The 17,044-nt window shown below is 36.1% G+C and overlaps 3 protein-coding genes across 3 annotated transcripts in view; 2 read left to right on the top strand and 1 right to left on the bottom strand.

Moving 5' to 3' along the window:
* Nucleotides 1–1,746: 1,746 nt before the first annotated feature.
* ddx39b (DEAD (Asp-Glu-Ala-Asp) box polypeptide 39B) lies at nt 1,747–12,367 on the bottom strand. The gene is made up of 11 exons (XM_051871697.1): nt 12,263–12,367; nt 11,359–11,590; nt 11,144–11,271; nt 10,927–11,019; nt 9,351–9,534; nt 8,910–9,028; nt 4,724–4,855; nt 3,133–3,242; nt 2,895–3,039; nt 2,654–2,801; nt 1,747–2,308 (listed from the first exon to the last, which is right to left on the bottom strand). The coding sequence occupies exons 1-11, from the start codon at nt 12,365–12,367 to the stop codon at nt 2,292–2,294; spliced, it is 1,413 nt and encodes a 470-aa protein (XP_051727657.1). The 3' UTR covers nt 1,747–2,291.
* Nucleotides 12,346–13,564, top strand: polr1h (RNA polymerase I subunit H). Its single transcript, XM_051871733.1, has 5 exons — nt 12,346–12,502; nt 12,627–12,746; nt 12,969–13,072; nt 13,185–13,294; nt 13,408–13,564. The coding sequence occupies exons 2-5, from the start codon at nt 12,629–12,631 to the stop codon at nt 13,430–13,432; spliced, it is 357 nt and encodes a 118-aa protein (XP_051727693.1). The 5' UTR covers nt 12,346–12,502; nt 12,627–12,628; the 3' UTR covers nt 13,433–13,564.
* Nucleotides 13,565–13,733: 169 nt separating this feature from the next.
* gtf2h4 (general transcription factor IIH, polypeptide 4) overlaps nt 13,734–17,044 on the top strand; it is a 9,479-nt gene continuing 6,168 nt past the window's right edge. Inside the window, 5 exon segments of the mRNA XM_051871701.1 lie at nt 13,734–13,889; nt 14,207–14,322; nt 15,269–15,373; nt 16,564–16,695; nt 16,781–16,966. Of these exon segments, the coding sequence (XP_051727661.1) occupies nt 14,207–14,322; nt 15,269–15,373; nt 16,564–16,695; nt 16,781–16,966 (539 nt within the window). The 5' untranslated portion in view covers nt 13,734–13,889.

Below are 17,044 nucleotides of genomic sequence, written 5' to 3'. Positions count from 1 at the left end.
GTGGATCAAGTTGCACAGCAACTGTAACCACTTCATCTTCTCAGTCCATGTAAAATAAAACATATTTGCAAACAGTGTTGGGTAAGTTACTCAATTTTGTTTAGTTTTATTCATTTTATCACTAAGTTTAAGGTTGATCCATTTGTTGATATTAGTTAACTACATTAGTTAACATGAAAAAAGGCAGAAAAAAAATAATTCTAAAACATTTATTAATCTTACTATAAATACATTATTAAAATCAAACGTCAAGCTGTTAAAATTATTTAATGGATCTGAGCAAACATGAACAATAAACAGCTGTATTTCTTTTAAATAATGTTAACAAAGATTAATATATGTATTGCTCATTGTTAGTTCATTTTAGTTAATGAATTAACTAATGTAAATTAATGGGATTCATTTTACTAAGATGGGCCAGTTCACAGATCCCCCAGCTGAGCACGAGAACCAGCACCATTGATCCAGTTTCAAGTCAGCTGATTTAATGCTGTTCTTTGACTGCTCAAAATTCAATGTAAAAATGCAATGCCACTTAAAAGCCAGACTAAATTGTGCCCGCTCTTGTGCACATTTGTCCCTAGTATCAGTTTACTGTTGTAACTGCTGCGAAAAAGCATATATGCCACCTCTGAGCAGCATTAAAGAGTCTGTGAGAAGACACCTAAAAGCCACTTCAAAAGTGCTTCTGCACAACCTTTACGGTGTAAATGACTTCTGAGGGTCTGATTTCGTTAAGGCTCAGGGCCCAGTTGTTCTAAAGTAATCAGATCAGATTTAAGCTATCGGATTGGATAAAATCTTGAAAATGGGTTGTTCAAAAGAAAAAAAGGATTCTGAAATCAGATTAGATCACAAAAATCTTGGTTTTGATCTGGATCAAATCTTCAGTTTGTGTTGTTCAAAACATTTTAGTAAGATTGGGATACCTTTGATCTAAAAAAACAAAAAGACAAATCAGGATTATCCTGATCCCAGCAGAAGGGTGGTTTTTAGAAACAAAAATGTAATAACTTTAAAACTGGTCAAAAAAATACATTTGTGTAATATACACATTTTTTTTATTTAGCTCTTGATTAGTTAAAATGGCAAAGTAATAAAGTAGTAGTAGATATTATGCTACCTATTAAGCCTTTCAGTACAATAAAGTAAAAAATGTTCGCACCATAAAATAATCCCCCAAACAACTGTCAATATCAAACAAAAATATGTTTAATTTGAAGTGTTTTTTAAATGTTCTATATTTGTTCTAATTCTATATTTGTTTGTTTTTGTTGTGGGTCACATGAGGGGCTACGGAAACTTTAAAAGGACATGGTGATGGGAGGAAAAATATGAGATGGGAGGAAAAACGAATTTTAATTATTTTGCGTTCTCTCACAAAAGTTTTGCGAGAGAACGCAAAAGCATTAAGATATGTATTTTTTTCCATCACAGTGTCCCTTTAGTGCCTTCGTAGGGGTCTAATTGTTTAAGGGAAATTGAAAATGGAAGGGGATGTTTATTTCTTTCTCTTTAAACAAAATACTTAAAGTGATCCCACATTGACACTTCTACCTGTTGTTCTTTACATAGCTAGTAACCTACATTGTGAAATGGAGCCCTGGGAATCCACAGTGGACTGTGCTGATGATAAATTACACAAGGGAACAGGGGAAGCGATCAGGTATCAGCCAAAACTCTGAGATCTTGGAAATGAACCAAGTGTGAAAACACTAATGTTTAAATACTTGAAAACAAAGTGTCTGTAAATTAAACAAACATAATTTATTTGGTTTAACAAGCATTGAGTAGTTTAAACAAAGTGGCCATTTGTCTGGCAATCGAACAAACACTGAATACATTTCGTTGATACCTACTTTACTGGTAACAAGCATTCAGGATATACTGCTAATATGTTTAATAACTTTCAAACTATTTTTACATCAATGTAATCAACTGTATGGTCCATTATAGTCCAATGATGAAAACTCCTCCTCTCACAGAAAACAAAAATGATGTCTCTTCACTATAAATGACTAAAACTCAAATACAAGCCAAAAGGAAAATGATTCAAATTGAGAGGAAAAATAATAAAATAATTTCCATTTTAACAAGCAAAAACAGAACTGAACTACTGAGGAGGCATTAAGAAACCCACCAAAATATATAGGATAACACTGTGATATGAGCTGTTTTAAGTATTCACGAACACCATAACAGTCTATATGAAATACAAACTCTCAATTGCTACCAAATGCTACAGTGCCATGCATCCTCTGAAGAAACTGCTGCCTGGTGTGTTGTCATCTTTATCGTGTTTGTTCAACTAGGAGAAATGGATACACAAGGAGAAAATCATGCAAGTACTCATGACTGTACAAATTCAATAACATATGACTGTTTTGACCTTTTTTCCCCCTCAAAACATTACAACTAAATCTGGACAATTTCTAAATTTTCCATTAAAGAAATAGTTCACCCAAAATTAAAATTCTGTCATTATTTGGTCTCCCTCATACAAATGTTCTCATTTTGGACCTCAACAGCCCCAATCTCCTTTCACTTTCATTATATATTTTTAAATGAGGGTGAATAAATCATAAGAGAATTTAATGTTTTTCTGATTTATCCCTTTAAAACCATCCTGTAAAGATTGAATATTAACACTCACTGTACGACGAGATGTCAATCTCCTCTGGAAGTTCGCTGATGTTCACCTCAAACCTGTCCTGAACATCATTCAAAGTGCGGGCGTCAGTCTCATCTGACACAAAGGTGATGGCCAGACCTTTCGTTCCAAACCTGCCGGCCCTCGCAACCTGACGGAATGAGAAAAGTTGAAGCTGTTCAGGTGAATCCATTCCATAATTTGGCTGTTTGACATAAGCTATTGTCACAAGAACTGAACCGACCCTGTGCAGGTATGTGTCCGAATCTTCAGGCATGTCGTAGTTGAAGGCAATGTTGACTCTTTCGATGTCCATACCTCGGCCAAACAGGTTTGTGGCTACCAGGATCCGTCTCTGGAAATCCTTAAATTGCTGATATCGAGCTAGTCTGGGATAATAATCACAGATGTGATATGAGCCCCATAAAATCCTACCATCTTAACTATAACATTAAAGTGCAAAATGTGTGAATGTTTTCTACCTTTCATCTTGAGGCATTGCTCTGTGAATGGCAATAGCAGGGAAATTTTGCTCCACCAGCAACTGAGCAAGAGCGATGCAACGCTGCACCGACTTAACGAAGATCACCACCTGCAATACTAAACAGCTGTAACACTGTACAAGCCAATTTTCATCATTAAAACGAAACAACAAATTTCAATGGACCACTTCAAACCAAGTGCAAAAATTCACCCATAGCGTAGGTTAATCTGTTAATCTTTTTGCTCACTTGATGAAAAAAAAAATCTTAAAAAGAAGTTTTGTCATCCAGCAACTCAAATAAAGAGCTATTATAAGATTAGTTCACTTTAAAATGAAAATTACCCCAAGCTTTACTTACTTTCAAGCCATCATAGGTGTATATGACTTTCTTCTTTCTGATGAACACAATCTTATATTATATTCTTATAGTTATATTAATAAATATCCTGACGCATCCAAGCTTTATAATGGCAGTGAACGGGACTGACGAGTATGAAGCTCAAGAAAGTGCATCCATCCATATCCATCCATCATAAACGTACTCCAAACGGCTCCGGGAGGTTAATAAAGGCCTTCTGAAGTGAAGCGATGCATTTGTGTGAGAAAAATATCCACATTTAACAAGTTATAAAGTAAAATATCTAGCTTCCGTCTTCCGTTTTCAACTTGCGCAAAAAGCGTAACTGACGTCACGGGTGGCTTGAGGGTGAGTGAAGCTTGGGGTAATTTTCATCTTAAAGTGAACTAATCCTTTAATATTATTGATATTAAGTACAAGGAATATAGAAAGTAATAGTGGACAGTGATATATATATAATCTCAATTGAGCAAACATGACAGTAACGACATTCGTTACAAACGATTTCGAATAAATGCTGTTCTTTTGAATGTTCTATTCATCAAAGAATCCTGAAAATCATGGTTTCCTCAAAATATTACTGTTTTCAATATTGATAAGAAATGTTTCTTGAGCAGCAAATCAGGATCATATGACACTAGAGTAATGGCTGCTAAAAAATTCAGGTTTGACATCACAGGAATTAATGACATATATATATAAATATATTCAAATAAAATATATTTTTATATAAAATAAAAAAAACAGCTCATTTAATTTTAATACTGTTACTATACTACTGTACTGTTATACTGTTTTGATCAAATAAATGCAGCCTTAATGAGCATAAGACCCCAAACTATATGTAAATCAATTGCATACAATTATGTTATTTCTAGGTTTAAGATTTTAAATCCCCCATTTTCAATGTAGTTTTGAACCCTACTGTCTTTTATCCTCACACAAGTTTACTTCCATCGTTCCATTCCAGTGGGTTGTAGTTTGCATTTAAGTCGCATAAACTAAATCTGTATTCAAATGGGTTGAATTGTATTTTGCATTACAGCTTGTGAATGACCAGAGTGCATGTCACTTTCAGGTATGCAAACATTACAAAAAATTGGATGTGAATAGATTTGCAAACTTAAGCGAATCACTCTGGTCTCTTTCTCGAGTCACTCTCGATTTGAATAGATTTAACCAGTGCTTGGGGACTTTTGTGTGTGTGTGTCCTGGTGGAATCTCAAAATACCTGGTTGAACTCCAACACATCCAAGAGGTCAAAGAGCTTCCTATTCTTCTCGTTGTCCTTCAGCTTGACGTAGTACTGCTGGAGGCCATGAAGCGTCAGCTTGGTCTCATCGTCCACAAAAATTTCCATCGGCTAGGACAACCAGTGGAAGCAGGGGGAAGGTGAGGAAGGGTGGGAGAGGAGTGTGCAGGTTCAGGGGGTTAAGATTTTGTGAAGACACATACAGGAAAGTTGACAAGACATGGGTGGTGCAGATAATAATGTTACAAGGGTGTGAAAGAGGAAGTGGTATTTATGAGAGTGTGACGGCATGGGTGGAATGGGTGTCGATGTGGACGGGAAAAGAAAGACCAGAACACAAAGAAAAACAAGGACAAAAGAGGTATAAAGATTTTAGCAAAGGACAGTGGTGGGGGAGGGGACGACAATGAGAAGGAGAACATGGTGTTAGAAAGGAGAGAGTTATGAAACAGCAGGAAAAAGGGAAGGAAGAGAAGGGATGGGGGTTAGATTCACCCTCCCCTCCCATCCCAAGCCAATGAGGACACAACACACACACACTGTCTCAAACATGTTGATTAATGCTACCCTGCTGTCCTAGACTACTTTTAGCTACCAATATCAAGCCTAAAATCATAGCTGTGCAGTTTCTAAATAAAGGTTCAAAAACTACAGATCTTTTGAAAAACACAAAGTAAAACTACCAATTAATGTGCAGTTTGGAAATGACATGAAAATATATGTTGTAAGGAGTTTTAAGTTGTATAAAGTCAACACGAATCAAAATTGACCCTATTTACACATTCCTGTTCTCAATGTGGTTGATTCATCAGTTCATAATCTATTTTCTAAATGCATCTTATGTATCTTTTTGTGAATGATTCATCCGTGCATATGTTTCATTATTTTTGTCCTCGCCATTTTTTATTAAATTCTATATTTTTTCATTACAATATAGGACTTTTTTTTGATTGGATAGAGGCAGATCTAAATGCGATCCAAATAACAACTGATGCAAAGTCCTCACCCTACATTTTTTTCTTTTTTGATAATCTGTTTCATTCGGATGTGCGCCACAATACGAAACAAAAGATCTGCCACTACTTGTTTTATTGCAACCTTAAAAAATAACCAAACAGCTATAGAGTCATTACAGCTATGTTCACACTGTGAGTCCAAATCCAATTGTGTATTTCAATTGGAATCTGATCTAAATTACTGACTGTCCACACTGTGTATCACAACACAATCTGATTTGTATCCATCCCGTGGAGCTCTTTTGTTTTCCAGGATATCTGCATTGGTTTCTATGGCAATGATGTTGCGTTGGTAAAAAAACAAAAAAAACAACAACATTTAATGTGATTTTTTGCATTCACACTAGCTAATTATTATTGGATTCCAATAAAATATACACAAAAATCAGATTTGGACTGACAGTCCGAACGAGGCTCAAGTATAAGACCAATTAAAGTCTGACTGACGTGTGTACATATGCTAGATGACACCGATCAACAATCACATTATCTAGGTTCTAGCAATTTCAATTGGACTAAAGTATCTGCATATCATTTTAAAAATACAAATAGTTGCTTTTGTCTGACTGAAAACTATTTTTTAAAGTGCATTTAAATGCGCTTATTATTTTAGGCTACGGTAAATGCAGCCTTTTAGTAATTTAATATCAGTTAATGTGGTAAGTTATGGTTGTGATAATTAACAGATTTGAAAAAAGAGGCGTTAAAATGAGGAACTTTCAAAATTTAGCCACCATACTAGTCTTAAAGGGATAGTTCACCCAAAATGAAAATTCTGTCATCATTTACTCACCCTAATGTTGTTCCAAATCTGTATGAATTTCTTTCTTCTGCTGAACACAAAAGAAGACATTTTGAAGAATATGAGTAAGCAAACAGTTGACGGGCCCATTGACTTCCATAGTAAAGAAAAAAATAAAAATACTATGCAAGTCAATGGGGCCCATCAACTGTTTGGTTACCAACATTCTTCAAAATATTATCTTTTATGTTCAGCCAAAGAAAGAAATTCCCACAGGTATGGAACAACTTGAGGGTGAGTAAATAATGACAGAATTTTCATTTTTGGGTGAACTATCCCTTTATTTGTATAATTGTCCTGGTGGTGTTTCAGTTGATTGCAAAGTTCATCCCAGTATGTTCTGTCCACTTTTTACCATCCAATCAAGTCGTGCCCCCCCCCCCCCCCCTTTCCTATTTCTATTCTATTTCACTCAGAAAGTTATGAAGTTAGAGTTATGAATGCTGTTTCATGTTGACTTTAAATACTCCACCTCACATTTAGCAGTGGGATGTTCTAACAAATCAATTCAGAAGGCCAAATTCATCCACCAGATTGCTTAATTAAATATACAGAGAACATCCTCAATCTAATCTATCTGTGCATGTGGGAGACTCATGTTTTAGGATCTGAGCTACTAAAACTTTTGTAGGGAGAATAACAAATAGTGGTGGCCAAGTAAAAGTTACTGAGATGACAATTCTGTTCTATCACTATTGGGCCCTTAACAAAGCACTACACTCCACCTTTATTAGTGTCTAACACACATCTTTGCACTTACCTTAGAGATGTTTAGGCAAATCTATCTTCACTTCCTGTCAATCAATCCTCTATTTGCTGCTGAGCTGGTCTGTCTAAAGCTCATTTTACTATATTGTCTTCAACCTACTAATGAGGTTACTACTAATTTACTATATTGTCTACCAACCTCAAATCAGTGGATTACATTAGGCAGCATCTCAATGTGCACAGTATTTATGTATAGTAACTGTCATTAAATGAGAGTGTATGTTTGAATCAGTCATTATTGTATAGTATATTATGGTGCAACAGGGATTTGCTCATGAATAAGTAGTAAAGCCATGCTGCTTTAAGGCAATGCTCCTCACAAGTCATTCAGAATTTTTTAAAAGGTGCTCAAAGTTGTATTTTACTATTTATGGTTTCTGTCTGAGTCACGGCTTTCAGTTTCAGTTTCCACCTAACGGCTCTTCAAGAGCGTCTCTATCTACACCCGCGCATATCTCCTCTCTCCTCTAAGTTTCTTCAACATCTCATCCCTCTCGTTCCAGTCTTCCGCAGCTTAATCCTCCCTTTCTCTCTCTTCTCTTGTCCCTCACACCCGCGCATACTTTCTTTTCCGTTTCGGGACAGTTTTATTGCCTTGATTTTAACTTAGTGACAGACAGTTTGTCTTTTTTCTTGGGGGCAGATGAGAATCAGTGCTAATCTCAGACTGTCAAGCTGGACTGATGAAGAGCTGTTCCATCATTGGCTGGTCCACCTGAACTCATTTATGCCGCCAATGACTGAATCTTTTTGTTTCGCTTTATTCCTCAGATGATTTCATTGTGCTGTCTGCTTTGTTAAAGTGTAATTAATTGCAGCCCTGGAGTGCCAGTTTGTCGTGAATCTAATGTAGTTTTTAGCAGCTGGCCTGCTTTGTTGGGCCGATACTTTATCGGTTTTAGTTTTGTGCCCCTTGAGAGTCTCTGGCAGCTGGCAACAGAATTCATGAAGCTCCAACAAGTGCTTCTTTTAATTAAAGGTTATTTGAGGACAAATCTCCAGGCTGGAATTACAGTCGAGCAGGAACTAAAGCAATTTGTCTTGATAAACAGATACTGAGAGTCAAGTATTATTTAAATATGAGGGATTTCGTTTGAGTTGGGTCTTTTTTCTTCTTTTAACTCCCTAAATGATTTTGAAAGATGTGTTTATGCTTTGATTTATGGCCCTGAAGTGTTTTTGGAGATACACTACATCCTTCCCTTAAAGACATCCTCTTATTCTGTTTAAAATGGACTCTTCATGACTTTAGCAAAGGTTGTTAAAAGACCTATTTAAATTTACAGAGGACTGAGCCTGATGGATGGTGCATTATCTGTTGGCCAAACGGACGGGTGACTGTGTTTGCCAAATGCCGACGCAGCGCTGCCAGCTGAGGCGGGGATTAAGGACTTAACATCTTTTTCACTGTGCCTCTATTAGTTAACAGTCTGTGATTATCAATCGGGCAGGAGAGAGGGGCATTTAGTGTTACGATGTCTCAGGGAGGCCATAAATGGATCTCTTTCAGGTGTATATGAGGTGGTCTTGTGAAGGGAAGGAGCTGTTGACATGGTAGAAGTAGGAGAGGCGTAATTACATCTTGCATGAACTTTCTGCAGACGGGACGGATCTCTTTGCTCAGGGTCGCACTGAACATCATGACCTGCTTCTCATGAGGGGTCATACGAAAGATTTCCTGGACATCACGCCGCATGTCTGAAGTAAAAGTAAAAGAAAAATGTATTTATATTATTAAAAACTAATTACTGAATGTCATGTTGCAATTATCAACATTTGCAGTGCACTTGACCTTATTTTCTAGTGTGATTATTTGATTTGACTGCCAAAAGTTGACATTTTTACTTGAATTAAAAGTAAGGTCATGTGACAACAATGCAGTATACTACTGGTAATCGTGGAATAATGCCTACTGTTTCACTTACTGCTTTTAAAGAAAAGTAGGCAGTACAGTTTATTGCACACTATTCATTCAGTAAATTCTATTCTGAACACAGCCACTCAAAAAGAGATTGCTCACCAAGTTGCTCCAGCATCTTGTCGCATTCATCCAGGATGAAGTGCTTGATGTGTCGCAGGTTGAGACTCTTGTTGCGAGACAGAGCTAGAATACGTCCAGGAGTTCCCACCACCACATGAGGGCTCTCTCTTTTCAGCACCTCCTCATCCTTCTTTATAGATAACCCCCCAAAGAACACCGCCACCTGGGGGAGAGAGACAGCGCAAGCGAACGCTCTTGAGAAAAGTTTGTGCATTTGAATTAAATTCTTGAATTTACAGTGACGTGGCAAAGAAGTGTAAGTGTATTGAAATGTAACTATAAGTGTAGGTTTTATTAATAAATTTTATTAATCAGTATGGATTACTCTTAAATATGTGAGGAAACATTAGATGATATTATTGAAATGGCTCTTGAAAATTATGTTTAATAAAAATATCTTTCATTTTCCAGTGGAAAAACATTTCATTTCCACCATTAAAAGTCACACATCAATATATAATTAACAGATTCATCTATTTTTCAAAATGTAAATAATAAATCACCGCCTATCATATTTGCTGAATAAAATCCAGTACTTGGTATTATTTTTGCTCTAGCATGTCACACTTTCTTACAAAATATATGAATATTTCATAACATTTTTGCTTTCGATAACCATTTGTATGGTGAAGAATTCTTGTATTATCACTTAATCACCAGAAAAACAACCACAAAGACATGATTCCCATTTTCCTCTGAGCCAGGTTAGAACTATTTGTTCATTTTTTCAACGGTTTTCACATGTTTGACATTATTTTATGCCTAATCCTGATTTTAAGGTTAGAATTAAGGCCAGTGTCAGAAGAAAATTCAAGTATGACCCAGATGTTTTATGCTATATCTGTGGGTGTTTTCCTACATCCAAACAGCACCAGAATATGATAGATTTTGTGGAAAAAAACTTGTTTATCTTGTGTTTATGTAATTTTTTTTTTTTTTTTTTTTTTAAATGAAATTGAGTATTTGAACATAATTTTACACTCCTTTGTAGACTGTAACTTAAATGATACATTTAGATTTTTTTTTTTTTAACTTTTGACTTATTATTTTGGTAAGTGCATTAAAGCTGATCCATATACATATTTGGTAAATTTGGTTGTGTTAATTATTTTGACAGTACTACATTAAGTTCAGATAAATATGTCAAATCGGTTGAAAACTGCATTCCGCATATCAGGTAGGAATCAGTTGTCTAAATAAATGATGTAATTATTTATGTTTTGTTCCAAAACTTGTGTTGGAATAATGAAATTCATCAGCAGTGTGACTACATTTTTTTGCAATTCAATTCCAATTCAGTAAATTCCTCTTCCTGTCAATCCAATTCAAATTTCAGAAATTTCTGTGATGCAGAATTCTATTTAACTCATGAATTAAAAGAGAGTTCATTTTTAAATCTATCCCAGATGTCTTCCAGAATACAGATCTGAACAGATTTTTATAGTAAGTGTTTGCTATATATCAAAATTAGTCATTCTAAAACAGGTACAGTATTAAAGCTTTTCCTAGAAGTGTAAATATGCAACAGGTTCAAATAGAACGTCTTTTTTCCTACCTTGACACTAGGCATGTATTTGGAGAAGCGCTCATACTCTTTGCTGATCTGGAACGCCAGCTCTCGGGTATGACACATCACCAACACCGATACCTGGGTGACAGCAATTAATGGTCAAACCCAAATTGTTAAATGACACATAAAGCACACTTAGAGACATCATTTTATTTATGTCTTAGTTCTTTGTTTTCAGATCCTTTTAAAAGAGAGCTGTTACCTGACCGGTCACTGGCTCCAGCTGCTGAAGGGTGGCCAACACAAAGACAGCCGTCTTCCCCATTCCAGACTTGGCCTGACATAATACATCCATCCCCAAGATCGCCTGAGGAATGCATTCATGCTGAACTGAAAGAGGAAAAACCACAAATATATTCATATTAACTTAAGTGATATCAAAGAACCTTATATGAGTGCACAAGTAGAATTGCTCACCCTCAGATGGATGCTCAAAGCCACAGTCCACTATAGCTCTCAGGAGTTCTGGTTTGAGAAGGAAATCCCTGAATCCTGAGGAGTGGATGGACACATATGACCCTTTGACCCCTTCTTTTCTGATGGATATGACACCATCGTTGTGTCCAAGCCCTGTATCCCCAGCAACACCTCCATCAACCTCATCCTCCTCATAGTCTAACAGCTCATTCTCAACGTCGTTCTCTGTCATCTTGCAGAAATTGGGATAAGACAACAATTAGTGCAAACATATGATGAAAGATATGTTGGAGTAACTGACAGCACCTCTTCCTGTCAATCATTGTTATATCTACTATTATCTGCTACTATATTATGTGTGTGTGTGTGTGTGTGTGTATTTGACATAACTGACACTTTACTACATATATGTATGTGTGTGTGTGAATGTGAATAACGTTATCAAATCTAAATAAAATTAAATACTATATGTATTCTTAATAAGATTTGATAACATTTATAATCATAACACCATCATAAATTACATTAGAATTAGAAATGCGTGTGTCTGTGTTATTTTATTCGATTTGATAACATACAGACTTACAGCTTAAACAACTCTTAATTAAGACAGCTATTAAACAATAAAATATAATTCTCCAGTATAACAATTGCTAGAAATTAATATTCATTTAACGCTGTTGTTTTATGTTAATAAATACTCGAGGCAGGTCGCTTTAAACTAAGAAACTATATCAAATATATTAGCTGTAGCTTATCCATTTACGTTAGCCCAAGATATGCAACGGGCCAAATCGTACACTATAACACAACATTCCTGTGTGTTTTCTAACTGAATATAAAGTCTGTTATCACTCCCCGTGTTGATTTTGATTTTTTTTTAGTATTAAATAATCGCAGTTACCTCGAAATGCTGTATGAAGCCGTTGGATTTCACTACACCTGCTGGATATGTTTGCGACGTCATCAACATGCGACGAATCGAGTGTTTTGATGAAGGACCCAACATGTGGAATTGCGTGAACTGCCCTGAGAAGAGACATCTCTATTTCTAGCGAAAAAATCGTGTTATTGTTATTGAAAATAGCGTAGACTAGACTTTGCCACTGGCAAGTTTAAGGCAATTTTGTTTGAGCTTTGATAAGTGAGTTCTGCTTATGTGTATACACGTTTGTTAGTTACTCATGTGTTAGTTACAGAAGTCGTAACTGTTTTGAACGCTGTGGATGTAGCGTGTAAAATAAATCTCTGTAATTATTTTTTTTCAGCAATGTCATGTTTTAGAGGTGACTTTAACTTTTGCCCTGAATGTGGGAACATTCTCCCAGTGCCTGGAAGGGGAAATACTATTACCTGCCCTCGATGCTCTTTTGAAATCGCTGTTCGAGGTGAGAGACATGTCACAAAATGTAATTTATGGCAGGGGTTTTAAGACTGCGATTCGGTGACCCCCAGGGGCCACTTGGGAAAAGTTCAGAGGAAAAACTGTGTAAAATAAATAATAATATCAATAATTTGATTTGTATAAATACATCCTACAGTACTAAAACTAAAAGTTTGAATAAATTTATGGAATAAATAAATGATTTAACTGTAGGATTCTCTCTCAGAATTCACAGATCAGGTTATTAAGTCATCGGTGGTGTTTAATCCTTTGGACCAGAGCTCCAGCGTTGGTGAAAGTGCCGAAGATGCTGAATTGAAGGGGCCAGTGGTAAGTTATTTCAAAATACAGTAATTAATTCTTAAAAACTATTAGTTCTCTTTGTAATGTCACCCAATAGACATTTTCACCTGTTTCTCATTTTCTGCAAACATTTCTTCAGATTGACAGGAGATGTTCTCGCTGTAATAAAGAGGGAATGGTGTATCATACAAGACAGATGAGATCTGCAGATGAAGGGCAGACAGTCTTCTTCACATGTATACACTGCAGGTAATTATGCACTTAAGCACTTTTTAGAGATAATTTTGTCCTAAACAATGTTTTAAGTGATTGTAATTGCCAGTAGTTTAATCTGAATTATTCATTTGATTTCTCTGTTACAGGTTCCAAGAAAAGGAAGATTCATGAGAAAATTATCTTTGCTGCTGTTGTTGTCATTTACATTCATTGGTTGCCAGAATTTCAATAGTATGAAATATTAAAAATGTTTTTATTTGTCCACAATGTTATTAAAAATAATAATAAAATAAAAAGAATGTGTGTGTGTGTGGAAGTCCTTGTTTGCAAGGTTAATTTGGAATTTATATTATACAGTTTATAATAAATATAAAAAATAAATAATGCTTTTGAAAAACACCGAATATAAATCCATTAAAGTTTACCCAAAAAAGTACAGTTTACCGACAAGTCCCTCTCCAGGCACGGTACATCAACCAATCAGATTGCTTGTTTCGGCGATCACGTGATCATTCAACATGGCTTCATACTATCCACACTGAATGCATAGATGAATGCTAGTGAAGAAATAAAATGATTTACATCATTTAATGCAGTGTTTCGTACTCCCTGTCACCTGTGAAACAAGGTAAGTATACTGACTACATATTCAATATGTGTTTAAATCAAAAATTACTACGGTATATTTATATAAATTTAGCTTTTTGGACGTTTCCTCTATTCACTAACGTTATGCAACAAAAGTCTCGAGGATACATTGTTTATTAAAGGTTGTCTTCACAGTATTCGTTGACAAAAAAAAATTGTGAACAATTTGACACTGAACATATGTCTTAAAATATATATATGAACAGTTTGACGCTGTATTTATCACTCATAAATATATTTAATTACAGAAGGTTTAATGCAAGTCATCTCTTTATTCACCTGTCTGCCGATTTACAGATGAAGCTTCGAGTCCAGCTGCAGTGTAAGAACTTGCATGAGTTTCTAAAGGAATTGAGCCCAGAGATCCTCGACAGGCTCTACAATCACCCTGCAACATGCCTGGCTGTATACAGGTCCATCTTGCTTTTGTGTTTAAATATACATTACATACATTTTTACATGTATGAATGTTATTTGATTAGATAATAAAATATAAAGGCAAGTGATATGTTTAAACATTTTTACTTTTCAAGCCACAACATTTCTTACAAAGAAGCTTTTGTGACAGTTTTGAATTATATCACAATAGTTCAAACATCTAGTATTTTTTTTCAGGTGCCACTTTGTCATTGTTTTTTATCTAATCTAATAACATTCACATTATATAATAGGCCATGACCACTGTTTTGAACATTGGGGGAACGTTTTTTTTGTGGGTGTGGAGTTATTGGTCTCTTTATTTAAAGGAATTAAATAATTAAAGGATTAAAAGGGATTTAAGGGAATAACAAAAAAGAAATAAGTATGGTAAAAGTTCCAGGTCTAATGTAGTTATGAAGTAATCAATTTAAACTATTTGCAAATAATATATATTTTTTTTAAATATGCACACATTCACTCTTATTCGTCTTAAAAAAAAAGCAAAAAGCAAAACTTTCAACTTTCTTGTCTCATCGCATTCAGTTACATTAATCATGTAAATAATGGTGTATTTTCAATTCAAAACGCTGAACTTTCATAAAGAATTGAGTAGTTTGCATCACTGGATATTACTCTCGGTCGCTGAACATTTCTATCACTCTTTCACTGCTAAAACTAAAGCATTGCGTTGGAATTCTCACTCGTTTTCTGTCAACAGTAAGGCCTGCCTTCTTTAATTTGATCAGCCATCTCAATCATCCTGACAGTGATGAGCGCTGTTAGGCCGCTGTGGCAGACCAGTCTAAATAACCATTTGGCCATTTCTAATTATTGGGGTGGACTTGTGCTCCTCAATGTCTGTTGTGGTTACGGCCCTGATGTAATACTAAATCTCAGTGTGTTATGGTGATTGGCTTATTCTCATTTATTTGCATACAGGGAACTTCCAGCATTGGCAAAGAATTATGTGATGCGAATGCTGTTTTTAGACCACCCACTTCCACAGGCCGCAGTTGCGCTGTGGGTTAAAAAAGACAGTCAAAAGTAAGTACAATATTATTCTATCATTCTAATACAAATCATCATATTAGAATGATTTCTGAAGGATCATGTGACACTGAAGACTTGAGTGATGGCTGCAGAAAATTCAGCTTTGCCATCACAGGAATAAATTACATATTAAAATATATTAAAATAGAAATCAGTTCTTTTAAATTGCAATAATATTTTTGTTTTTACTGTATTTTTCATCAGATAAATGCAAGTTTGGTGAGCGTAAGACTTCTTTCAGATACATTAAGGCTGAATCCCAAATGGCACCCTAAACACTCACAGTCTTCCTCTTGAGTCCGCACTTTCGTGACGTAATGCCGCTTTGACTGCCGGGTAAATTCTTCTGCGTAGCTCGCAGACTTGCGGGCTCAGCTGAAGTGCGCATCTAGGGCGCATAGCGGTCGCAAAGGGGACCTCGCGAGCACCCTTCTGAAACCTAAAATGATCTGACAACCTACGGTCTCGTGGACTTAACGGACACGCGCACACGGCAGCCATTGTAAGTCCGCAAGACCGAAAGTGCATAGAAGTGTGCCATTTGGGATTCAGCCTAAAGAGGACATATTTTGCCGTTTCACAAAGTGTTGATTTTGTTTTTGGGGTCTATGTCTACTAGAATTTTTATTCTTGAATGTTATATTCTACATTATTTCAGTCTGTCAGTAATGTTCTGTTTAGTTTCTGTGCTATGAAGACCCCCTCCCGAAAAGCTCAATGTTCTCTGATTGGTTGACTAGACCAGTGTGTTGTGATTGGTCAACCATTTCGACCCCATTTCAAATGTCATGCCCTTTACCATAACCGTGAGCTTCAACACTACTAACGCAACTCAACCAGGCCTCGGCCTTTTTTTTTTTTTTGTATATGCCTTGAGTTGTAGTAATTATTTAAATTATGGATATTGTAACGTGTACGTTCCTGGAAGAAAACTCAAGACTGCAATCAACACGTTTCAGGGAGTTCAGAAACGGTGCTTACTGATATAGAGAATAACTCCCTTAAGAGTGATTTTGTGCTTTATAACTTTTCAGTCCTTTTTCATGCTCAAACAGCAACATTACACACTAAAGAAAGTTGAAAATCTATAAAAAAAAGTATGTCCTCTTAAAAAAAATATTACCGACCACAACGGCAGTGTCATATATCTCTTTCTTATATATTGGTGTCTTTGCTTTTCCAAGAGATCACGATCACTGTGTGTCGGTGTTAACCGGGCTACGGCTCTGGCACAGTCAGCAGCTTCAGGGTGGACTCCAAGGCTTTGTGCTCAACCCTGTGTTTAAAGACAACCTGAGAATAGCACTGCTAGGCGGGTGAGGAACACAGTTTTAATTGAGAACCATCATAGTGTTGCAGCAGCAGGTTTACTGGATTCATGTTCTCTTTTATCCTTGTCAGTGGTAAACCATGGGCAGATGAGGGCAGCAACCTTGGTCCTGATCGTCATGCGAGGGATGTAGAGAGTCTCGACCGCTATGCCATGGAGCGTTGGGAGGTCATCCTTCACTTCATGGTGGGCTCTCCTAGCGCAGCCGTCAGTCAGGATCTGGCCCAGCTCCTTACACAGGCTGGGCTCATGAAGAAGTAGAGCACACCATCACTCCACTGATGCACTAACCAAAGTAGGTCAAATATGAAGGGTAGACAAAGAAAATGATCTTG

Source organism: Ctenopharyngodon idella, chromosome 19 (assembly GCF_019924925.1).
Source record: "Ctenopharyngodon idella isolate HZGC_01 chromosome 19, HZGC01, whole genome shotgun sequence".
NCBI lineage: Eukaryota > Metazoa > Chordata > Actinopteri > Cypriniformes > Xenocyprididae > Ctenopharyngodon > Ctenopharyngodon idella.
The sequence above is the reverse complement of the archived record's forward strand: the minus strand, read 5'-3'. Positions and strand labels throughout refer to the sequence as shown.